Source organism: Phyllostomus discolor, chromosome 10 (assembly GCF_004126475.2).
Source record: "Phyllostomus discolor isolate MPI-MPIP mPhyDis1 chromosome 10, mPhyDis1.pri.v3, whole genome shotgun sequence".
In the NCBI taxonomy this organism is placed as follows: Eukaryota; Metazoa; Chordata; class Mammalia; order Chiroptera; family Phyllostomidae; genus Phyllostomus; species Phyllostomus discolor.
Window position 1 is genome coordinate 5539731 of NC_040912.2, and position 25556 is coordinate 5565286.

At 50.7% G+C, this 25556-nt stretch overlaps 1 protein-coding gene across 3 annotated transcripts in view; it reads left to right on the forward strand.

Moving 5' to 3' along the window:
* The window catches only part of ELMO1 (engulfment and cell motility 1), a 472089-nt gene that overhangs the window by 75178 nt on the left and 371355 nt on the right, over positions 1 to 25556 (forward strand). For all 3 annotated transcript variants that reach the window (XM_036010403.1, XM_028526015.2, XM_028526016.2), the window contains exon 2: positions 18036 to 18185. In XM_036010403.1, the coding sequence (XP_035866296.1) occupies positions 18108 to 18185 (78 nt within the window). In that variant the 5' untranslated portion in view covers positions 18036 to 18107. The remainder of the gene's footprint in view (positions 1 to 18035; positions 18186 to 25556) is intronic.

Here is a 25556-nt window from a genome sequence, read left to right on the forward strand (position 1 = left end):
GGCTCCTGCGCTCTGTTCTGCCACTTGCCCTCAGTGTCCTTGGCCAAAGTGAGTCACGTGTCTGCGTGTGGCCTCTTATTTCACAGGGCTGAAAGTGTGCCCTGGAGGAGAGAAGAAACAGGAAAGCTTGTAGAAAGGTCTGCCACCAACCCACCTTTTAGAATGGAGGACTCTGAGGGAGGAGCGGATTTGGATGAGAAGTTCAGATTCAGATATGCTGTTGGAGATGCTGTGGGATGACCAAGTAGCTGTACTGAGTAGGCAGTTGGATATTTGAGGAAGGGAGGAAGGGAGGATGGAAGGGTTGGGTTTTGGATATACATTTAAAATATATCTGTGGCCAAGATTTTCAACCGGTGTGCATATTTGAGACATGCACCACCTGACTATTTGGCCAGGGGCACTGACCTCTTTTCCCTTAGATTGTCAAATTAAAAAAAATGACAACAGCCAACACGATAGCTATCTGGTGTAAACGAATCAAAATTATACCTATATTTTTTGTCAGATCAGCCAAAAAAAAAAGATGTGTGTGCACCGCAGAGTTTTAGTAATTAGTTTATGTGCCATGGGATGAGATGGTTGAAAATCGCTATGTATGGGTTGAAAATTGCCTCGAGACAGTGTCTAGAAAAGGACTGGGATGCAGAAATGAGCCCTTTATTTGTGGGGTTAAGCTGAGCTCTGGGTCCATGAATGGGCCGGTGTGAAATCCCACTATTTTATAACTGCGGCATTGGGACAGAGCTTGGTCTGAATGGAAAGTTCAATGTCACACTCCCAGCAGCACCTGGAGGAATACCTGGCAGAAGGTAGACCTGTGATAGCTAGCAAGAGGTAGTAATTTATATGTGCATATATAATTTTGGTGGGTTTTGCTGAGATACAACACAATTGATCACTTATTTTGGCTCAATGAGAATTGACCAGTGTACGTAGTCATGTGACCACCCCCACAACCAGGGTTCAGACCATTTTTGTTACCCCACAACGTTCCCTGTGCCCGGTGCAGTCAGACCCCCTGCCCCAGCCCCTGGCAAACAGTGATACACTTTCCATCAATACAGTTTTGACTTCTCTAGAATTTCTTGTAAATGGAACCATGCAGTATGTGGTCTTTTGTATCTGGCTTCTTTAATTTAGCATAGGGATTGGCAAAGTTTTCTGCAAAGATTCAGCTAGTAAACAGTTTAGGCCTGGAGGCTCCAAGGCCTTTGTTGGAAGTGCTCAGCTCTGTTGGTGGTAGCATGAAAGCCACTTTGACAATATAGAACTGGAGAGGTGTGGCTCTGTTCAAGAAAACTTTGTTTGTGAAAATAGGCAGAGGGCTGCGTTTGGCCCGAGGCCAAAGTGTGCCCACCCTGGTTTAGCATAATTCACTTAAGATGTAAGTCTATTGTGGGTAGTGACTCCTTCTCTTCATTATGGAATAGTCTTCTGTTATGTGGATGTTATTCCATAGTTCGTTTACTCATGCATCAGTTGTTTCTGGTTTTCGGCTTGTATGAGTCAATCTGCTGTGAACATTCACATACAAATCACTGTGTGCTCATACGTTTGCATTTCTCTTAGATTAAATACCTAGGACTGAAATTGCCGAGTCACATGGGAAATGTATGGGAAATGTACATTTAATAGTACAAGAAACTGCCCGAAGAGTAGAATCCTACTCTTAACCAACAACATGTGAGAATTCTTTCTTGAGTGCTTTCGAATGTTGATGGATATAAGTGAGTCAACAAAATATATTGTGAATGTTGCCTAGTGTGGTCCACTTTTCTTATGTGACTGTATTTTATGATCGCTCTTCTATGTTATGGCTTTCCCCTAAGTTATTAAAGCAGTTTCCTGTATTTAAACCTCAGGGCTGTATATAACGCTTTCCTGTAGAAAACACCGGGGCCCCCACTTGTGCAGGGTGCAGTCAGCAGCCCTGTGCTTGTTAGTGTCTTGCAGCCCCACCTGCCTTTGCCAACAGCCACCTGGGAATGGGGTGGGAATCCTTTTGAAATTGGCAGAGTCTAATTTGATGTCACCTGTGAGTAGGCGGCCGCCCGACCTCCTCGTGGGTATGCCGAGGAGGACTCTTGCTCAGATGCCGGATTTTTCTCAAAAAAGAAATTTGTGTTTGTTGGTCCCCCAGAGCTTGATGCTTTAGTATGTGACGGAATTAATTTTTCCTGGAAAAATTTTAAGTAGAGGTTTGAAATGTCTGCCTCAGGGTTTTTGTTTTTTAATAAATCTCAGCCAAGTTTCCTAAACTTTCACTTTAAGCTGTGTAACTTCCCAGTGAACTCTCTTGTACCTGAGTGAATTGATTTGCTATGTAGGTTCTTTGCCATAAGCTCATTAAATGTTGGGGCCTGCAACCAAAACGTCATCGTTTCAGTCTGGAGTGCTTGTTCTGAGGCCGTACTCTGGCAGAGCTAGATGTCAATTAAGATTATTCCTTGTTAGTAGAAATAAAATCATGTTATCTGCTTACAAAAGAATCCCTCTGTTCTTTCTCTAGCAGGGTGGGAGAGTATATTCAATTCACACAAGAGTTTATTCTTCCATTAAGTGCAAAGGTAAAAAGACAGAGGTCTCGAAGGGAACCCAGTTTTATCTCCCTGGAACGTGTGACCCGAGCCTGGGGTGCCCTTCCTGCAGAGCCGCTCTCAGAGGTAGTGTCAGGTTGCGCCTTCTGTCTCTGGGTCAAAAAGTGAGTCTGTGTGGAGCTTGAAAAGCTCAGGCCACGTGGTTCTGGGCCACAGAGTCAAAGTCAGAAGCAAGTTCACTGTGTCACCATTGAGATTATGTAAGTGCCGAGTGGGAAGGTCCAGTTTGGATCCAAAAGGGAAAAACGCTTAAAGTCGTCCGCCTTGTGAACAGTGCTGCTCCTGAAAGACTGGATCTGCTGATTCAGAGCTCACGCAGCCCGACTCTCGCTCCAGGCCAGGCCTGTTCAAAGCCCTTCCCAGCTCTCCGGGTCAGAGGGAGGTCAGTGGGATGGTTCCGATCACAGACTGTGGACTGGCTAGGTCGCCAACTAGCTAAGTGAGTGGCTCCGCTGCCTCCTTTTGAGAACGGGGACTATGACAACACCTGTGTCACAGGGCAGTTAGGGCAACCAAAGGCATTGCTGTGTGGGGACTGTTCAGAGGGGTGCCCGGGCCACAGTAAGTTACAGAAACATCAGCTCATACCATCATCTTCTTACTCATCTCAAGAAAGCTGTGAGACGGGTCCCGTGGTTGTTCTTCATTTTAGGGTCGAGCCAGCTCGGACACAGAGAGCAGCTCGGACACAGACAGCAGCTTTCCCAAGGCCACCAGGCTGGGGGGCGGGGGGGGGGGGCCGTGAAAGGAGGTCCAGCCATGGTGTCCGCTGCTTGCTCTGCTGCTTCTCAATGTGATGAGAAGGACATGGCCAGGAATTGTCCGTGTGAGCTGGAGTAAAGCAGATTAGGTCTGCAAGGAAGAGGGGTGTCTCTTGTCCTGGTGGTGTGGACTTTACCACCAGTTCCCTGAGTGACTCTGCCCACCCACCAACTTGATGGAGGTCAGCACATTGGCTGGAGCACGCCTTCTCTTTGACTGACTGCATGCTCAGCGAATGGCATCGCTGCCTACGTGTCCTGTTACATAAGGCAGAACCCTGAGTTACCCTGGACTTCAGTGCATCCTTCCTCCCCTGTATTCAGTCCACTGTCAATTCCTGTTGATTTTTATTCTTAAAATAGCTCACAAGTCCTTCCCTTTGCCCATCTCCAACCCCACCCCCGGCCCAGCCCTAGCTACTGCCATCAGGCACTTTCTTACCAAGCTCCACCCGTCTGCCCTCACCCTGTTCCAGTCTGTTCTCCCTATAGACTGAGGTGCCGTACAAATCTGGTAATCGTGTCCCCTGGTGTAACCGTCACTCACGTTCTCAGTCATAGTCAGGCCTGTCTGACTCCAGAACTTTTCCTCTTTCTCACGCCATCTTGGCTTTGATTTAAAAAGCTGAGTGCTGACTCATGATGGCTCAGTTGGTTGGAGCATTGTCCCTTGCACCAAAGGGCTGCGGGTTCGATTCCCAGTCAGCACACATACCTAGGTTGCAGGTTCGATCCCTGGTTGGGGCACATGCCAGAAGCAACCCATGGATGTTTTTTTTTTTCTCATATTGTTGTTCCTCTCTCTTTTTTTCCCTTCCTCTATCTCTCAAAAAAAAAAAAAAAAAAGCTGAAAAAAGTAAGGTGTCAAGTGGAAGCTGGTTTTCTTTGACCTCCTTTATTAAATTCGTGCCTCAGATAATTAGGTCCTAGAGTCTGACCTCATTATCAGACCTGTCAGCCGAATTCAAGTGTTCCGCAAAGATTTATAACATCTGACCTTTTTCTTGGCAAGGCAAAGCATATCGTAATAGAAAAATGAGAAGACGTGTGACGGCTTCTTCTAATTCCCCCCCTACAATTTCTGCGACTGATCTAGTTAGGTTTTTCTTTAAGCAGATAACAGCAGGTTGAGTCCCAAGTTTGCCAGAACTGAGTGCAAATAAAAAGAATGTAAATCATCAGCATCCAGTTAATTCACCCAGGTAAATGTTAAAAGGTACCCATTCAGTAAGTTGTGAGCACTGAGTTGGAAATCCCACTATCTGTTTCCCTCTTACCAGCTTTTAATCTCACTGCTCCCCAGGATGTGCCAACAGATTGTGGGGCAGCTTAGCTCTGAGTAAGGTGAAGCGGAAATGAGCACTAAAAAGAAAAAAACAAATCCATCCAGAATGGGATCCTCAGGATGGTAGCGAGCGGATCGGTAGCCCCGGGAAACCATCAGGAACATTGGCTTTCACGTAGAACTGCAGGCCGCCTTTCCCCCGGTTCATACCTTGGGTTTATTTTTCAATAAATGTGGTGAGAAATTTGTGGATTCCTGTACTCATCTAAGGAGGAGAGATCCTTTTGTTCATCCACAGCAAACACTGGCCCCTGGGATCCGCTGTTATCTTGGTGTTTGTGTGAACAACTTCAAAGTGTGGCCACTGGTCCGTGCTGATAGCAGGGGCTCTGAAAGTATTTTATCTTAAGAAAAAATTGGGGCAAACTTGGGAGGGAGCCCAGATTAGTAACCAGGAGGAAAAGATTTCTACCCTGCAGTCCAGGGAGTTTTGACAAAGCTTCCCAAGGTGAAAGAGATTAAGAGAGGAAACTCCACAGGACTTTGTTTTTGTTTATGTTGCTGGGGGTTTACGTCTAAGCGCCAGGGGGCTAAAACATCTAAAACCCTGAGAATCAGGAAAAGTCATGTTTTTAAAGGGAAACTTCCCGGAAAAACATGTTGAGGGTCTTCTGTGTGGAGCCAGGATGGGACACTCGAGGGAGGAGCTGTGCCTTAGTCCCCGCTAGAAGCCCGCCGCTCCGGGAGCTGGGGGACCCACTTCACCATGTGTCCCCTCCGTGTCACCCAGCACCCACTCTGGCAGCTTGCAGGTGGAGCAATGGCATGTCAGGGCCACACCCTTGGAGAAGAGGCCAGCGAAGTCAGCGAGGGGCCAGCTTGAGGGTCTGTGTGACCGGGCACAGGCCAGAAGGACAGGGGCAACGGGGAAGCGGCGCAGTAACCGGGGGCGGGTCCCCCTCTGTGCAGAGAGCACCCCTTTGGATGTTCTGTAAGGACCCTTAAATGTCTCCACACGGAGGCCCGAGTCCACTTCTCCTTGAGAGGAAGAGACCGGGAGAGACCGAGTTCTGGTCACCTCCACGTACACAGAGGACTTTCCTGCGAGACCCGGGCCTGTGGTGGGAGAGAACTTGGGTCGCGTGTGCTTCGGTCAGCTCATTGCTCGGGTTCTTGTGGTTTCCTGCCCGTGCCACGCGGGTCTGCCTTCCAGAACCCTGCGCCAGCCTTCCCCCGCCAGTCCCCCTCCCGACCCAGCCGCTCATCCTTTAAACCCAGGGAAAAAATGTGTCCAAATCTATAAAACCTCCTTGGACTGCAGGCTGAGTTATTATTCCCTCTCCTCTCTCGTGACAGCCTGTCTAGTTCTATTATGAAGCGTAAGGGGGAAAAAGGATTACCAAGCGGCCGGGCTTCTGTGTGTTTCTGTCGAGGAGACTGCTTCACCCGGGTGTCCATGCTTGGTAATTTAATAACAATAAATAATAATAAGAAGAAGAATATAATACCACCACCATCACTACTATAGCAGGCCCGGTTCTAATGGCTTTAAAAGTTCTGTCTTCACAACAGTCCTATGGGAAAGGTTCCACCATGGTCGCCCTTCTGCAGATGAGGCCACTGAGGGTGGACACGTCACAGAATCTGTCTAAAGTCACGGAGTGTGGTGTGGACATGCCGAGGCAGGAGGGATGCCCAGGCAGACCTCTGGCCTCACACGCGTTCCCAAGCCCGTGCTCTGGAGAAGGAGACCGTCCGGGACCTGCACGGGGAGAAAGGGCAAAGGCCGGTGCCCTCCTGCGCGCATGGCCTGCCTGAGGCCTCGCCTTTCAGAATGACTAATTCTGTGCTGAGCGGTCAGGTGGAAGCCCCCGGGGCCCAGCCCGGCACCCTGCCTTCTGCGGAAGGGCCTCTGGATCACCTGATGCACTCCGGTTTCCTGCGGTGGTGGCCTTTGGAGCCGGGCAGCTGCCGGAGAGGGAGGGAGAAGGGAGCTTCGCATATTGTTTTTGAATCAGCAGGTTTGGAAACTCTGAGTGTTTGGCTCGCAGGATGGTGGACAGGCTCCAGGGTTTCCTGTGGCCTGCAGTCTGGGCTCTGAGATAGGGAACCGGCCTGAGCTTGGCCTGCCCCACTGGGGGACGTCAGCCCTTGTCACCGAGGCAGGGCTCGTGGGGGTGGGGGCCGGGGGAAGCCAGAGCAGCGGTGTGGGGGTTGGGAAGCCAGGAGCCCACACTGGCATTACAACAGCCAAAAAGGAATTCGAAAAGCAAATACCCGAAACCCAGAACAAGGAGGGAAGTGTGTGCCTCGGTCTGTACGATAATGCATTTTCCATTTGAGATGCGCTTCTGTCCTTGCAGAGAGAGAGCTCAGAGCGGAGGGCTGAGAACCGGCAGCCTGGCTCCGGCTCCCCTGGTTGGTGACAGGGTTCCTCCAGGAGGAAAACTAATCTGAAGTCGACCCCGTGTTCACCTCTGAGCGCCTCCGCTTCTGTTTCTGGCCAATGGGACAGATGAGTTGCTGCCGCGTCAGGAAGCGCCTGGAGCTTCTCTGTGTGAGGAATTCTGGGTTTTTAAACTGCACCGTTGGCTTGAGTCATTCCTCACATTTAAAACAGGATCTCTCAATTTGCTTTTAAGGAAAGAGTGATTCATTCGCTGGTCTGAGAAGTACTTATTGAGCTACTATTTGCCATGCCATCTGGTCAGGACCAGAAGAGGTGGAGAGACGGATAAGATGTATCACTTCTATTCTTGGGGAGATCATGTAAACCTGGAGCAGACGGTGTGCACAGGTGCGCTGGCAGGTGCATCGGGAACACCTACGGAGAGGGCACTGCCTCCTCGCTCGGGAGGCTGTGGGGTCAGGGAAGTCTCTCTGAGGAGCTGGCGTGCGTGCTGGGCTTACACGTCTAGGTGGGAGTTGTTGGAGCCCCTCCAGGAGGGGGAAGACGACGTTCCAGGTGGAGGGCGTGCTGCGGACCAAGGCAGGAGGCACGGGAAGGCATCGTGCCCAAGAAATGGCAGCAGCTCGACGAGGCAGGAAGTAGCCGGCACTGGTTGGGGCGCTCTCCTCTCTTCCCAGGAGACCGTGGGGCACCTGCGCAGGTGTTCTGACCTGCCCGGTCTGAGGCTTGCCTCCTTTAAGCAGCGTTAGGAGCAGCCGCTGCAAAGGGACTGATGGTGACCTTAAGGGAAAGCCTGTTGGCCACGTATGACTTACAGTCACCGCCTGTGTCTGTGGGGTGGGCGCAGGGATGTAGTTGGTGGGGAAGGGTGTGTGGCGGGGGGGGTGCTCAGAGGCAGGCTGGGCTGGGCTGTGGAAGGTTTATGTGCTGTACCCCTCAAATCACCGTGCAAATGTTATCGGCGGAAGCGGGGTTCTTGTGTCTAAAGAGGAAGAGTTTCCTGAGACCTGCACAGGAGGATTGGCTCTCTGGTATGGCCTACTGGTGATGTTCCATTAAGGGGGCTCCCTCCCAACTTTCCAGTGTCCCATCTCCATCCGTTTTGCCGTGGAAAAGGTCTAGTCTTGTGTTCGGTAGGGCCAGGGTGAAGGTCACTTGCCCAGGGTCCAGTCCAGTGCAGCATCCGGCTAGCTTAGCGTGTGTCTCCAGCCGCAGTCCCGTGCTGGGCTTCAGCATTCAGGCTTCCTGCTGGAGACCACACCACACAAGTGGGTTCCTTTGTTCCCTTGGGGTTATAACCATGAACTTGGGTTTTGGGACAGACCTGGTACTTTCTCAAAATGACCAATCAGCATCCCAGACTTTCCGAAGGCTTTGGATAGGGTCCACCCCCGCTTAGATGGACAGGCCTCCATGGTCCACCGCGCTACCTCCTCTCAGATCCCCCAGCAGTCTGGTACCAGACGGTGGGGAGTGTTCTTCCCTTGGTGGAGCAGTGCTGTGATCCCCTGGGGCGTGATGCTGTAGCTTCCTGGCTGGCAAGCAGAAAGCTAATGCTGCCTGTCAATGTCTCATTCCCTTCTTTTTAGCTAAATACTGATGGTAACACAAAGATTTAAAGCAGGAGATGAGAAATTCAGATTCTAGCTAACACAAATACAGATATTCAGTTTCTCTCGCTCCTCAGCTACTTTGCACAGTAGAAGCTGTCGTTAATGGAGGTGTTCCTGGCCCGCGTGAAGGGGAAAGAGTTACTCCAGAGAATTGGGCCACTTTCCTGGAGACTTGCCCACAGACGCAGGTGATGATAATCCAACGTGGGACTGGAGTCAGGAGCATGCTCCACCACTTTCCACTGCGTTTCTGGCCAAGACTGTTTGGCAGTGCTTTTTCCTGAGAAACCTCGCAGGCAAATGGTGTCAGTGCATCGTTTCCCAAAGAATACCCCGGAAGAAACCAGTGCCGCCAGATGCTCCCCGAGGGGAGAAAAAGTGGGTTTTGGACGCGTGCATTTGGGGAATATTGTATATGGCACATGGAGATTTCACAGTCTACGTACATTCCATTAAAGGCCCCCAAACTCCTGTTGTAAAGGAACCTTCTTCCATGTATGTGACTGTGATTGTGAGTGAAAACACGCTGTGGAACCAGACAGATGGAGACTGGGCGGAGTGGGCAGTTAGACGGGAGGGGGAGGAGCAGGGACACAGGCCAGTTTCGGCATGGTGCCAGGGCGGAAAGTCCGGGTGCCCAGCAATGGGCAGCACTGAGAAAACAACGTTCCAGGCTCACACCGTCCCTCGCCTAGCATGTTGCCGGTCACGTGGCTGAGAGCCCTGACCTTTCATGTCCCCAGTCATGTGGTTTAGACCCCTCAGGAGGAACCCCAGGCTGGGGCGCAGCCTCCAGTGACTCCCACACAAGCCCTTGTGTGGCCGCTCCCTTAAGCATTAATCCCCCAGGACAGGGAGGTTCTGATCAGCATCAAATAGTTTTAGGAGCAAAGCCTGGGGGCTGCTGACTGTGGAGACAGAGTTCTGGTCAGACTAGAGACAACATCTAAGCCTCAGCTGTGTTTCAGCCCCAGGCCCAGAGAAGCAGCAAAACCAGATGCTGATGTCGTGACTGGATGCAGGGAGGAATTCCCATCCCCGCCCTGTGGTGCCAGCCAATGAGCAGAGACCACAGCCCCGAAACCACACGCCTGAATGTGCTATGGAGACCCTCCCTGGAGACCTCCCCTAAAATCCCCACCTTTGGGAAACAGCTCTTCAGACAAAGGTCCCCGTGGGTGCGCGCACCTGGGAGCTCTCTCTAGAGCACCTGGGCTTATCCCCACCACCGCCTTTTCCCAGGTATGGTCTCTCTCCAGCACACCCACACTTTATCCTCTCCTCTCGCCTCGGCACGATAGCTCTGCTGTCTTTCTCTGGAGCTTCAGTGGCCCTTCTGTTTTGTTGCCCTTGCAACTTGTGGCCTGAGTCCACCCAGCCCAGCAGGCTCACATCTTCTGCCCCTGTGACTTTCCAAATACACTTCTCGCCTGGAGGTCTTGCTTCTGAATTCTTTCTTAGCCCAACTCAAGGACTCAGGCTTAACTGCACCGTTGACAGTCTGAGGGATGGCCGGGCTTCCTATGCGACCTGGGACTTAAGGCAAGTTAGTTAATGCCTGTGCATCGCAGTTTCCTGGTCTGTCAAATGGCTTAGTAATGGGACCTACTTCATAAGGTTATTATGAAAAGTGCTTAAAACATCAACTAGTTAGGCATTATTAGCTGTTTTTCCATTTAGTGTTTTACAAGAGATTTGACTATTTTTTTTTGCATGACATTAATTAATATTTCAAAGAAGCAGTGTTGTGTGGGAGATGCCAGGCCGAGACTAATTCCTGCAGTGCGTACGGAGCTCCTGTTGGCAGTTCCGGAGAGGAGGGGCAGCTCGAGCCGCCGGGGGCTCCGTCAGAAATGTGGACCTGCGGGCACCAGAGCTCGAGAGTACGGCAGCAAACTGTGGTTCCCACTGGGCTTCCGGGTTAGATCGTGTAGCTTCAGTGGGGCGTTCGGGTGCTAGTCATGTCTCCAGGGAATGGCAAGATCGTGACTCAGGCTGGCGAACAGATGTGGCGGGGTGGACCTATTGCTTGAGCTGAAAGCAGTGGAGAAACAGCAAACACAGGAGGTGTATTCTCTGCCCTTCTCCTGTCTACTTTAAAGGGCTATATTGACTTTTTGGACCAGATCATGCGTGGCTCTGGGGGCTCATCCTGGGCACTGCTCGTTGTTTAGCAGTGTCTCTGGCCTCTACCCACTAGATGACAGTAACACCTTCCACTTAGTGACAATCAGAATGTCTCCAGATGCACAAGTGTATCCTAGGGGGATACCATTACCCCTAGTTGAGAACTAGGGCACTAAAGTGACTGCTTCTAATCTTGCTTAAAAAAAATGATACAGAACAACTTTACAAAGTAGGCATTAATCGTCACAAATATATAACATTTTAACTGCAAAACAGGGAGGTGAGAAGTAGAAAAAAGACCATTTTAGGAAATAAAAATACTGTCTTTAAAGTTACTAAAAAGCAACAAGAAAGAGAATAGATGCAACCTCCGTGAATACCTTGAAACCACTTGAGGACAATTTTGTAACTTTTGCCGGTAGCACTTTCCCTTGCAGGCAGCTCTTAGTGAGCTCCTTTTGTAAAGGAAATTTACATCTGTAAGGCAAATTTTCATTTGTAAAGGTGTCCCTTTTGTCCCCCAAAGCACTTCGGAGACAGCTCTGTCTTGGGAGAGGGCTTCCCAGCACACAAGGAACCTTATAAACAGCCCTCCATTTCCAAGCCACCAGGTTCGACCCCCAGAAGCCACACCCCTTTTCCTTTGTTTCGCCTCTTCACACTTCATCACCACTTGCACAGGGCATGTGAGTGCCGAATTCTAACCACCCCTTTGACTTACTGAGTTCGGCCGCTATGCACATTGCATGAGTAAATAAACGCTTTCTTTTCTTTCCGCCTCACCTTTGTTTAAAGGGCAGCCCCGGTTGCTGCACTCGGTTGCTGCACTTAAGAGGGCTGAGGAAGGGTTTGCTGCCTTCTCTGCAGAGTATAGAGAGAGGAAAGGAACGTCTGGTTTTAGTGGGGTGTCAGAGGCCCTTTCTTTTCCTACCTCACCTGAATGCCCAGGGAAAACATCGTCTATTTCTTCATCTATCAAAGACCACTCGACATTGAACTAAGGGACTGGTGCTCTCTCCCTACTATCCCCATAATCGTTATAAACCTCTTCTCTGTCCCCAATGGAACAGGAGGGTCAGTGGGCAGAGGCAGTGGGAGCAAAGGAAGGGGCAGAGGAGTGGCAGCCAATTGTTTCTCCAGCTGCTCAGTGTTGCTTGCCCATCGATCTGCCTTTTGGCCTTTCCCGACCCATCTGTCTGGTTCTTGCAGTGAAGTTGTGGGCACGCAGTTCACCAGGGCCAGCGCGTTAGTTCCCCATTGCTCAGCTCCTGCAGGAGCCTTATAGGCTCGTTTTTTCTCTTAAGAGGGTTTGCTTGTGTAATAGACTAGACACAGGGTCAAAGGGTTGAAAGCCATTGCAGGGACCCAAAACTAACGCTATATGGAAACTTCAGAAAAAATATGGATCCATGTTTTTGAACTTTATGAAACCTAAAATCTCATCATGCTGCCTGGAAAAACCTGTAGAGAAGGAACAGATCTGTACGAGGCAACAGGGAGGTGAGTTTCCCACACAAACAGACATGCAGGACTTTGGGTGTGAACAATGTGTAGACACGGACAGATTTCCAGATGGGAATCAAGACGAGTTTCTCTCTGTTGTCTTGGAAATGGGACCCAAAGCTAAGAAGGAGATGTTCAGCAGAATGATAAAGGTTTCAACTTGCTCAGGGGTTATGGAGTCACATCTAACTGGTTTGTGGACTTTAGTAAGTAACTCCAAAATAAAAAGTGATTCCGCTGCCTTATTTAATTCACTCAACTATAAACAAGCCATTTCATATTCATATTAAGGTTATAGAATCTTTTATTTTTTATTAGTAAACTTATTGGGGTTGATAACATTGGTTAATAACATGATATAAAATTCAGGTGTACAACTTTATCACACAACATCTGTATGCACAGCTCTATTGTGCACTCTTGTAGAATCTTAATATTAAAAGTGGAATAAAATGAAAAAATCAGCAGGCAGGCAGGACCACTGGAAAATCTACACCCATTTCCTAGTTGCTTCCAAAGACTGGACAGAAAATTCTGCCTTACAAGGCAGAATGGTTGGACTTCTGGTCAAGATGGTGGCATAAGCAGACATGGATCGCCTCTTCGTACAGCCACCTCAAAATTACAACTAAAATACAGAACAACCATTGCTCAGGAATGAGGCAGAATGGTTGGAACGTCTAGCCAGCTGTGTAGATTTCCCATTAGTGGTTCTTAAATTTTCGTTTGCATGAGAAGTATTACCTCAGGCTGTTTACCCAAATCATGTAGCTTATATAAATGGCCAGTTTTGATGATACTAGACGCGATTTTACTTCCAGCAGCTCTGATGGGACGTTGCTCCTAGGGAGGCTGCGTGTGGCTGGCAGCCCAGCCCGGTGTGAGAGGCCTGCCCACCCTGCTGGTGTCCCTGCGATCAGGGCGTGCTCCCTGCCCTCACAGTGCTCCCGCAGGTGGAGGTGAGTCAACCGGGAGAGGCAAGAGCTGCAAGCGTGGCCCTGGGGAAGCGAAGCCCACCATTGTGGTCACGCGTGGCCGTGCATAGGCCTGCCTGTTCATGTTTTTTGGAGAGCCTGATGAGACGATTTGTCTTGGGTCAAGTTCCGCAATGGGTGGCCCAGAGCGCTTGGCAGCTCACCATGTAACTGGAGGATGATTTTGAGCTCAGAGGACACTTGGCTGTGTCTGCCAACATCCCTGACTGCCACGGCTGAGAAGGGCTATTGGCTTCTGGTGGGTAGAGGCTGGGGATACGGCTAACCATCCTACAGTGCACAGGACGACCCTACAACAAATGACCGTGCCCCCCCAAATGCTAACGGTGTCAAGGGTGAGAAAGTCTGTGCTGGAAACTTCCTTCCCTCAATTTCATCAGAAGCAACAGTATATATATATATAGGACTATATATAGGAGCCTGGAGAGCTAGCAGCTCCTTAGTGGAAATATACATTCAGGAGGATGAAGTGTGGACTCAGAGGATAGCGATGTAGACTGGATTGTTTATTCTGCAGCTGTGCCCCGGGCCCCACCCTGCGGGGGCCTGGCTGCTGCCCCTGTCCGTGCTGTGCGGTAACCTGAGGAAGAGCCATGCGGCCTGATCAGACTGGGTTCAGTGAGCCCCCGGGGGATGCCCCGGCCTCTCCGCTCTGAATGGCTGCTTTGTGCGCAGCTCCCGTGTACTCCCCATGGAGACCCACGGAGAACCACGTTATTGTATTCTCACCTGTTCAACAGGTTTTGTCTGAACGGCCTGTGAGAAATCAATCCCAGCCACAGGGGAAGAGAAGCACACCTGGCTTTTGATTCCTGGAAGGCTGGATGACCCCTTTCCGCGTAATTCTAGACTGGTTTGTGTGAGTTGGGAGGCGGGTGCTCCAGATGCATTTTTTGTCTTATTGTTTATTTTCTTCACCCTCAAGACTGTGTGCTCTTTGCTTTGAATCCCGTTGCCTGATAGTCACTACGCGTCTGGTTTTGCATTAGAGCCTGTTGTTTTGGTTCCTATTCTAGGGCGTGTAACTGAATCTGGGTTGAAGTACCGTGGAACAGATATAACACATTGTTCTTAGAATTCTCAAGTGAATAAAATAGTGTACGGACTACAAACAGGAAGCCCTAAGCACCTACTGCCTGCCTGTATTTGTGCATGTGAGGGTCCACAATTATTTAACCTGTCTGGTGTTGAATATTCATTGGTTTCCAAGTTTCTGGAATTGCAACCAAAACAGCACTTGGCATTGTTAAGGTTTAGTTAATAACTGTTTCTTGAAGAAATATCCCAGAAAAGTAAACTTAACTCAGAAAGAATCCATAATTTTAAGGTTTTTGGTGCAGGTTGCCAAAAGCACCTCTGGAAAGTTGTACCAATGTATACTGTGAATAGATGCCCATGGACGTGAACTTTCTTCTTAAGTCACAGCCAAGGGTAGAGTGTGTACGGGGTCAGGAGTACTGTGAATGAACCTGCCATGTTAGACCCAATGACTATCAGAAATTATTACTGTTGTCCTTACTTTCTTGGCTTTAGCCAGTCACCCGGTTCAGGAACATCCCAGACAGGTTCCTGCCTCAGGGCCTTTGCACTTGCTGTTCCTGTGGCCTATGACGTGGTTTCTCCAGATGTCTGCCTACATGGCTTACCTCCGCCCCTCTCCTACGTCTTGACTCACATCCAGCCTTCTCAGTGCCGCTGTCCCTGGTTTTCTGATTTACATACAATTGGGCTCTGGCCCCTTCCGAAGGGACACACCCACGTGCTTCAGGCTGTCCTCTGGCTCCATTGCTCTCCCTGTCCCCCAGTGACATCTAACGTCTGGGTGCCCAGCGCTGAGGACAAGCACAGAGTGGGGCTCAAAAATCCTATGCTGATGGCTAAAGAAACCATCAGCAAAATGAAAATGGAACCAACCGTATGGGAAGGTATATTTGCCAATGATACCTTAGACAAGGGTTTGATCTCCAAAATATATAAAGAACTCACACAACTCCACTCCAGGAAGACCAACAACCCAATTAAAAAATGGGCAAAGGACCCGAACAGACACTTCTCCAAGGAGGACATACAGAGGGCCCAGAGACCTATGAGAGGATGCTCAGCGTCACTAGCCATCAGAGAGATGCAGATTAAAACCACAATGAGATGCCATCTCACACCGGTCAGAATGGCCATCATAGCCAAATCAACAAACAGCAAGTGCTGGTGAGGTTGTGGAGAAAAGGGAACCCTGGTGCACTGCTGGTGGGACTGCAGACTGGTGCAGCCACTGTGGAAAACGGTAGGGAACTTCCTCAGAAAACTAAAAATGGAACTAATTGCCTTTTGGCCCAGCAGTTCCGCTGCTGGGATTATACCCTAAGAACCCTGAAATACCAATTCAAAAGAACCTGTGTTCCCCAATGTTTATAGCAGCACAATTTACAATAGCCAAGTGCTGGAAGCAACCTAAGTGCCCATCTATCAGTAAATGAAGGAATCAAAAAACTGTGGTATGTTTATACATAGAACACTATGCAGCAGAAAGAAAGAAGGAGCTCCTACCCTTTGCAACAGCATGGATGGAGCTGGAGAGCATTATGCTAAGTGAAATAAACTGGACAGTAAAAGGCAAATACCATATGATCTCACCTATAAGTGGAACCTAATCAGCAAAACAAACAAGCAAGCAAAAGATAACCAGAGACATTGAAATAAAGAACAGACTGACAGTAATCAGAGGGAAGTGGGGAGTGGATAACGGGAAAAAGGGGAAGGGTCATCAAGGAACATGTATAAAGGACCCATGGACAGAGCCAAAGGTGGGTAGGATGGAGGGTGGGAGGTGGGGATTGCTGGGGTGGGGGGAGTAGTGGAGGGAAAATAAAGACAACTGAACTGGAACAATAATAAAAAATCAAAGAGATTTTTATTAAACATAAAAGCATGGGAGAAAAAATCCTGTGCTGTTTGAGTGGCTCTGCTCTCACTGGTGAGCACTGATTATCCGCACAGCGGGCTTCCTGCGTCGTCTGGACCGGAGGAGCAGTCCTTTTGTTGGGGTTCATTTCCTTTGCCTGTCGGCTCTGGCGAAGCGAGTGATTTATGTAACGGCTCATGCTGTCGAGGCTGCCATTCTTAGCTTCATCTCTATCGTCTCATTAATGTCCACCTGCCACGAGGTGGGGCCTGACAAAGCTTACTCTGGCCTGATAAAACCCCATGAGCACATGTTTGATTAGAATCTTCTTGCAGAGATCAATGTCTCAAACAAACGACCCAGCACCCAGCGGAAGATGGGCAGAGGCTTTGGACAGTTCACAGAAAAGTGGACGTGGGAGTTTGCCTTTTCAAGTTCAACCTCACTCACTGTAAGGGAAATGCAGGTTAAAAGCTCACTGAGACCTATTTCTTTCCAAAGTGCCGGGCGTGCCAGAGTTCAGTCTGTTGCCGAGGCTGCGTGTCAGGAGGCAGCTTCATCTGCTGCTCGGGGGAGTGTGGATGGGCACAGCTCTCGTGGAGCGATATTTGGAACTGGGCATCGGAATTTAAAACTGCCTGTGCTCTCTGACCCAGCAATTTCACGCCCGTGACTCTCTCATCAGGATGTGTTTGCACATGTGCAGAGTGGTGTGCACATGAAGTGATAGAGTGTACCGTGTATGTGACAGTCAGAGGGAAGAAGTCCCGCAGGGTCCCACGGCCGAGGAGAGCTTCATCAGATGGGGCAGTTCCATTCCAGGAACTGCGGTGGTGCTGGCGAAGGAAGCGGATTGCAGTATTCGTACCAATGTGGAAAGATTCAGAAGATACACAAAATGGAAAAGAAAACAGGGTAGAGACTGCTGCCTTTGATGTGAAGGGGAAAGTGCAATGTATTTTTGCATTTGCCTTGTGTATGGGAAGAAACTCTAGAGGAGTGCAGAAGAGACTAGTCACAGTGGAGGGAGGGAGGGGGTCTGAGCGGACATTGGGTAGGTGGGCCACTTCGGGAGGAGGGAGACTCTACTTTGCATAAAATTACACACACACATTCGTACTTTGAATCATGTGTTTTGCCTGTTCAGAAATATTAAAGTTAACAAGTCCATCCTAGAAGAGGCGGGCTAGTCTGGGAGAAGATCATCTTGCCCCCTTTGTGCCAGCAGCGCTGTTGAGTTGAGTGAGAATCCAAGGTCTGTTCTCCATGCTGGGCCCCCGCCCTTGGGCGAAGGTGTCTTGCGTGGACCGGCCGAGGGGAGGGAGCGTGTGTGCGTGTGCCTGTGTGTGAACCCGGAGCCGTGGCCCCTTCCTTGTGACATCCTGGTTGCTATAGTGCAGGGCTCTGTTTGTGACACACAGAAAGCACTTTGAAGAAACTCGGCTTCCTGACCATGACTTCCTGGGCAATCTGTCCTTCCGGAGACTGTTGAGCGCGCGGGTTTCCGTGCCTTTCTGGACGGAGCGAGTCCCGCTCGCTCAGACCCCGGGCCCCGTGGGGAGCAGAAGCCGCGGTGAGGGGCGCCTGGCTTCCCCCAGTGAAGAGTCAGGAGGCTGTCCCCCCCAGGGTGGGTCTCCCCCCATCTTTGACTCTAGGGCGGGGGCACCTCCCCTCCTCGGTCTTGTCTGCTCCGGGGCGGCGGGGTGCAGTTGGCGCCCTGTGCCTTCTGTGCCCGGGCCGTTTCTTATACCCAAACCACCAGTGAAAACAGGAAGTGATGCAGCAGAATCCGCCTCGCATGTGCACTGAGCGCCTGTCTCTCTCTTTGTCATTCCTCCTCAGGGATAGACACGTGTGGCCGCCCGCCCTGCAGGAGCCCAGGTGCACCGGCCGCGGACACTCTCCGGGTTCACAATGCCACCGCCTGCGGACATCGTCAAGGTGGCCATAGAATGGCCGGGCGCCTACCCCAAACTCATGGAAATCGACCAGGTCGGTAATGCCGGGAGCCCTGTGGGGGTTACTCTTGGTTTCCTCTCTGTTCTGGAATTTTCGCAGACTTTGGATGGCTCTCTTTTCCCCCTGTTCACTCTCTGGCTGCGCTGAAGACTCTGTGCAGGGACAGTGGCAGTGTAGTTTGATTTCTGTGCTCCGTGCAGCGGTGACACATGGGCTTTTCACTCCTCCGACGTCTCCTGGGCTGGTGTCAATACAGGGCTTGTGTCTGAAGCTGTGACATGGGCGGGAGGGACGCGTGGACGGCCGGCTCCGGGCAGCTGACACAGAGGAGGCTGTCCCAGCCCTGCCTGGCAGGGCCTCCGTGAATACAGGCAGATTATTTTATCATAGGCAACACAGAGCTTAATTTTTTGAATCATGTTGCTCTTCCAGTTTTGCAGAAGCAGCCAAGTGCATTATATTAACAGCTCGATAATGAAATTAGTGTGGAGGGTTCAGGCCTGGATCGCTGGCCATTGTAATTTGATGACTAGTGTGAAATGCACTGTGGGTCTAGTATATTGCCGGGCATGTCATAGCTACTTGGTAAATGTTCATTGAATGGAAAAGGAGCAAGATGATTTAAAAGTAATATCACCTCTTCAAGGGACCCTGTAGCTTAGGTCTCGACAGTTTTGGGGACAGCTCGGGAAGGTTCCTTTGTCCTAGAGCAAATGATTTTGATAAAAAAGAGTTGAGACTTAATACAGAGTTGAGGGTTTCACAGAGCAACTAACAGGATGCCAGATGGCTTTCTACCTGTTCAGGATTAGGGCACTGTGGAAGTTCACGTTTTATTCATGTTCTTGGCACTATTTTATGAGTATGATCTCCTGGTATGCTGTTTTTTTTCTCCGGTCAGATTTTGTTAACTGGTTGAAGATTATATGGCATTGTGTGGATCCAGAGAATTTGTTAAAATAAATTATAAGCAGCAAGTCAGCATTAGTTGGGCTTGAGCATGAACGTAAGGAAAGGTAAATGTGGAGGATTATTGTCGAAAAGGTGCCGTCAGACCGGCACGTCCTTGTCATTTTAATTGCTCTCTGTGGCAGTTTGTGGGCCCTGGAGGAAGCCCACGCAGGTAGAGAAGCCCGCCCAGTAGTTTTACACACGCCCAACAGCTGTTTGTCCCTTTCACGTGCCGTGTGAGAGAGGACACCAGTTGAGTTTTATCGTCAAGTGTGCCTGGGAATCCTTGGTGCAGGCTGAGGGTGGTTGGGGTTAGGTTTGGCCACCACCGAAGAGAACCACACTTCAGTGGGCTGGAAGGCGGCTTCCGGGCTGGCGCGATGCTCTGCCGTCACGGGCCCAGGTGCCTCTGTCTTGTTCCTTTGCCTCCTCCGCGGGCCTGAGGACCCGTTGCTCGGGCCTCACCTGGGAGCTCGTTAGACACACAGAGGCCTGAGCCCCACCCAGACCTGCTGACCCAGAGGCTGCATTCTCACCGGCTGCCCCGGGGACTCCTGTGAGGAGTCAAGTCTGAGGAGTGTGGAGCTGGACACCCGGTGCCCAAGCCTGAGGTCTCGTGTGAACCCCCCGGGGCCCCGGCCCGAGAGTCAGGTGAACGGTTTCCTTTGGGTTCTGCCGTGGCCTGGAGTGTTTGGGGACGTCTGTGTTGAGACAGCAGGCAGCTCCTGACCCACGCTCGTGGGGCCTGTGGAGTCAAGTGTCCCGTCCCAGCCCTTGGGCATGGCCCTTGCTGTGTGCGTGTTCATGATTTTAGAAAAAATATTTTAAAATATTTTGGAACAATTTTAGGTTTACGGACAAACCGCCAAGATTGGACAGAGTGTTTCCACATACCCTTCACTCAAGTTCCCCTAATGTTTAACGTCTTAATGTCACAGCGATGCACGTGCCAGAACTAGGAAATTAATGACACATAAGTGGCCACAAGACTGTACTCTTTATTTGGATTTCCTCAGGTTTTCCACTAATGCCCTTTTTCCGGTTCCACCGATCGAGAGCTGTCCACCACGTGGTTATGTTGCTGTCCTGGTCCCTGAGACTCCTCGAGGCTCCTACCCTTTCTCAGTCTTTCCTTGTTTTGCATGGCCTGATCGCTTTGAAGAGTAACTGTATTTTGATACAGTTTCACACATAGAGAAGTGGTGAGAATTGTACAAAGAACCCCCGCCTGCCTTTTACCCAGAGCCGTGAATTATTATTGTCCTCCATTTGCTTTATTAAATGTTTTCTCTATTTGCTCTCCCTCTCTACTCTATAGCCTTTCTCCGAACCAGTTGAGGGTGATTTAAGAGTTATTGTCCCTGTTACCTCCAGATACTCAGTGTCTTTCCTAAGAACAAAATCATTCTTATGTAACCACCGTCTCTTTATAAAAACCAGGAAACTGCACATTAGCTCAGCACTGTCATCTGATTCCAAGTCCGTCGTCGTCCGTATTCCGATTTATCGGTGGTCCCAGTAGGTCCTTTATTGTCATCGAGCGCACAGTCTGAGAGCCCGCCAGGACTGTGTGTGACATTTACTGTCGTGTCTCTCTGGTCCCCATTGATCTGGAACAGCTCCCCAGTCCATCCTTAATCTTCTGTAGCCTTGAGGGTTTTACAGAGCACACGCCAGCGATGCTGTGGGGTGCCCTCTACTTGGGGATTCTCTGATGTTTCCTCCCTGCTCGATTCAGGCTTTGCATTTTTGGCAGAAAAGCTGGAGAGATGACACGGCGTCCTTCTTGGGACATTGCATCACATCAGGAGGCTGACGGTGTCACCCTGTCTCATTCCTGGTGATGGGGCCGGTTTTACAAACACAGACACTGAGGTTCCTAGAAGTTGGGTGTTTGCTGGTCAGTGAGACACACCTCCCGGCTCTGAAGCCTGGACTTCTCAGCGGTCAGCTGACGTGTCGGCTCCTGGTGATGCCGCGTGGGGACCCGCACAAAGCGTTAGACACCCAGCCCCTTGTTGTCCGGCAGCTGCAGGGGTCGCAGCGGCCCACGGCAGGGCTGGAGGCAGGTGGTCTTTCTGGATGGAGTCAGACGTTGGCACAGGAACTGGAAATGGATCCTCATGTGTAATGAAGACTCGAGCCATGACTAGCACTTGCGTTTTCTCCTTATTTTTTATCTTGTTCAGTCAAGGTCACGTAGTCTGCCTCTCTCCCATTGCACATCACCTTCACGTCACCTTCGTTTAGAAAGCGCTTTGCTCCTTTTTTCACCTGAGTAGCAGCTAGCTCCCTGACTGGTGTTTCTGGAAGTCGGGGTAGGCGCTGCTGCCCCACGTCCCCTGGAACCTCGGCTTACAACCTTGTATTGCCACCGTCTATCAGCTTACACCCGAGCGTGCCCCAGAGTCCCCCAGGGCATTGCAGTGAGTGCACATGCCCCACCCGGCTGCAGAGATTTTGATTCTGTCGCCCAGGGGTGCGGCCCCTAATCTCATTTGTGTTGAGTAGTGAGGGTCCGATGCAAGCGTCCCATATCACAAGACCGCGGGGGCTGATGGGAAAGAGGAGCCCATGAGCTGCTTCCTCTTCGCTGGGCTGTCTCTCTGGAGCCCGAGGAACAGGCCTGACTTAAGGAACGGAGATTTAATCCCTGAGTAAGTGGGACAGGGAGCTCCCCGGGCTGGGACCCGCTCTGCCCAGCCATCCTTCGGCAGTGCTTGCTGAGTCCAAGGGGTGTCTGCTCTGAGTGGATGCATTTATCTCCCTTCTAAGTTTTAAGGAGACAGTTCCCTAGGAAAGGTGCTAGGAGTGCTAGGAGCCCTTCGCAAGTGGAGTTGGCTGGATCCCAGGCGAGTGCTGCCGGGAGTCGCCAGCTCACCGGCTCTGGCCCTCACCGTCCGTCTGTTGCTGGGCTTCCACCTCAGGACCACCTGAGCCTGTGAGCGCGCCGAGCCCAGCAGGTGCCCGGCTGCCCTGTTCTTGTTAACCTGCTCTTCCCCGAGCTGTGTGTTTCACTGTCAGTAGTGTAGAACCCAGTGCAGAACACTTTGATGAGAGGCATCGGCTGAGAGGCAGTGTGGCCTGACAGACACACGGGACAGGCTCCGGGGGGCACACTGAGAGTGGTGGGGTGAGGGTCTCTCGGAGCCTCAGGATCTTCGTCTGGTAGAGGCTAGGTGGCAGTTTGCCACTTTTATGATTGTCGTGCATGTTAAAGAAAACGTGTGAAAGGAATGCAGGACATTGCCTGGTGCGGAGTGAATACTCCGTACATGAAGGCAGCCATGATTGTTGCTGTCTAGGCAAGTTCTCATCGGATAAGAAAAGGAGATGCTATGGTTCTCTCATTCAGCTGCTCTTCCATCTTTCCTCCTTTCTCCTCCTTTGCCCAACTTTTTTTGCTGATTTTAGTGAGAGGGGAAGGGGTGGGGTAAGGAGAGAGAGAGAGAGAGAGAGAGAGAGAGAGAGGGATTTATTGTTCCACTTATTGATGCACTCATTGGTTGATTCTTATATGTGCCCTGACTGGGAGTCAAACCCACAACCTTGGCGCATTGGGCCAATGCACTAACCACTTGAGCTCCTGGCCAGGGCCCTGCCAAAATTCTTAAGTGTTTAGGAAAGAGAGAAAATTAAAGGGCACGTGGGAGGCATCCCCCAGTAATAAGGAACCTGCTAATGGGGCATGCAGTCAGTCTGTGCTACAGAACGTTCACTGGCTCCCTAGTACCCCCTCACCATATGTTCTTCCAGCCCTCGGCCGCTCACCAGCACTTCCGGGCAGCAGCTCTCTTGTTCCCGACATGTGCTCTTCGAGCCTCTGTTTCCTCCTTCCCCTGCCTTTGCCCACGCTGTTTTCGGGGAGTCCCCTGAGCACAGAAATCCACCATGTCTCCCTGCGCCTCAGAAGCCCCTGCCTACGTATTTGCTCGCTTCCACAGAGAAATCGATGCCCGTGTCTCCCGCCACCCTGGCTTGCTCTTCCGTGGCCAGTGGAGGAGGGCATTCAGCCTGTCACTGGGCCCCCACCTCTGTGGGTGCACCTGTGCTTTAACTGTCCTCTCCCCTAGCCTGAGGCTTTGCCCCATCAATGTCCTGTTGTTCGTTTGTCCCTTTTCCCCTCCTCTGCCTTGCAACAGGAAGCTCTCCTAGTCCTAGCTTGGAAAATCCCCCTCTTGACCTGGGGACTTTCTTGCTAGAATCCAGTTTATTTTCTCTTTCTCCATTCCAAGCTGGTTTAAATATTGCCAGCATGTGTCACCTGTGTTGCTTCAGCATCTGCCGAGCCGTAGGCGGAAGAGCAGTTTTCCTTTCCCTGCAGCTGCCCCGTTCGAAGGCACCGATGCCTTCTGCTTTGCTGCGGCCCGTGGTCATCTCCACACCGTGGCCGGCCTTGCGCTCTCGGGTCCGCTGGGCAGAGCTGTGCCTTCGTGCCTTCTTGAAGCTCCCCCTCCCATCGTTAGGCTTCAGTGCTGAGATTCGCCCTCCTTGTCTGATCGGTTTGTGTGAGTTCCACTCAGGATTCCATGTTTTTCTCCTTCTCTCGAGATCCAACACAGTGTCGGTGCTCAGAGCTCTGGACGGTGCTCACTAGTGGCATTCTTTGTCTCAGGTCCCGTGTTCTCCCGTGGCTTCAAGGACAACATCTATATAAACACCACCAGTGAGGGTCAGCCGCATGGCCCGCTGGCTCGTCACTCTGTTTGAGGGGCGCGTTAGTTCTCTTTATAAACAAACCTTCAGTTGTCTACAGAGTACAGGCAAAGGGCTGGTGGAGTTGCTCCAATGTGAACCTGGAGAAAGGTCATCTGATACAGTGGGACCTCGGCTCTCGAACTTAACACGTTCTGGAAAACTGTTTGAGAAGCGATTGGCTTGAACCCCGAATCTCCTTTGTTGTGTAAGAGACCTGTGGCTGATCCAGCAGGTAGCAGCTTAAAAGGGCTGCTTGGTCCAGAATAGAGACCCGAGGTTTTGTTAGACACCCGAGACTTTCCTTCCAGGAACAACTTGGGTGAGAACCGAGTTGTTTGAGGACCCAGACGTTCAAGAACTGAGGTTCGAGGGTAGTTCTGTAGAGGAGAGATCACTGGATGCATCGTGTGTGGCTCCAGGTGCAGAAACGCCCTCCTCCCCAGACGAGGGAGCCAATCTCACCTGTACTCGGGAAGGATGACCCTGGGCCACCTTGACAGGGGAGGAGGGGTCCTGAGCATCCCCCTGACGCCTGACGAGGACCCGGAGTGCACCCGACAGACACGGGGTGGCTTGTCATGCAGCAGGGGCGGGCCCACAGGCGGTGGTGGGACCAGGTGTGTGGTTTTCAGCCTGGGTCCTGCAGATCCTTCTTGGTGAGTTTGGGGTGAGGGGGTGTATGATGGGCTTCCGGGCCTTTCTAGAACACTTCAGCCACAGCGGTTGCGATTAACCCATTTTCATCTGTGGATGCTTTAGGGGAAGATTTTGTCTGAAGAAAACATACCACCGTTAAGAAAAATCATGAGTGAGCCTCGAGCTTTCCAGGGAACTTTCCTGAGATTTGGGTCAGATTAGCAGCCTTCCCCGGTTTTCCCTGTGCCTCGTCCGGGTTCACGGTTCCTGCAGGGGCTGCATGCCGTCCTCACACACACCCTCTTGTTTGGGAGAAGCTGCCCCTTTATAAATGGGTTCGCCGTGTGTACATGCTTTTCAAAGATCTCTTGAAATGTTGTTCTCATAGTAAGCCTGCTCAGATTCCTCCTGCCTTATCTTCAGCTCTTCGCTCCTCCCAAAGCAGTCCTGGCTTCTGCTAAGCCCTGCGGAGTGCAAGCCTTCTTTGTACTCAAACTTCTTTTGATCATGTCATCATACAGTCGCTTCTGCAGCCTTCTAATTCCTATACCATTCTCTTTGCCTGTAACTTTGGTTTACGGGTAATCCACCTGCTGCAGTAGATTATAAGCACTGTGTGGTCAGCCTGCATGTCACACACATTTGTGTCCTGAGGTCCATCCCACTGACCTCAATTCTGATTGTAATAGCGAGTGATAAAGAGAAGAGTAAAAGTTTGGTATTCCCCATTCTCCAAACAGAAAAGTGGCAGCATCTCCCCGTATGGGGCTGGGGGTTTTGTTTTCCCAAAGGAAGCACAGCTGCGTGGTTTTTTTGACAGGCGTGTGCCAAGTATCCTGCTTCTGCAGCGTGTGCAGGGACAGCTCAAGGTGCATCTGTGTGATTTACCCAAGACCTTTGTAAAGTGTATGAATTGCATAAAGCACATTGAAGTTTTTGTGCTGGATGTTGGAATTTAGCTTTTTTCTTTTTTTTTTTTTAAGATTTTATTTATTTATTTTTAGAGAGGGAAGGGAGGGAGAAATAGAGAAACATCAATGTGCGGTTGCTGGGGGCCGTGGCTTGCAACCCAGGCATGTACCCTGAGTGGGAATCGAACCTGAGACACTTTGGTTCGCA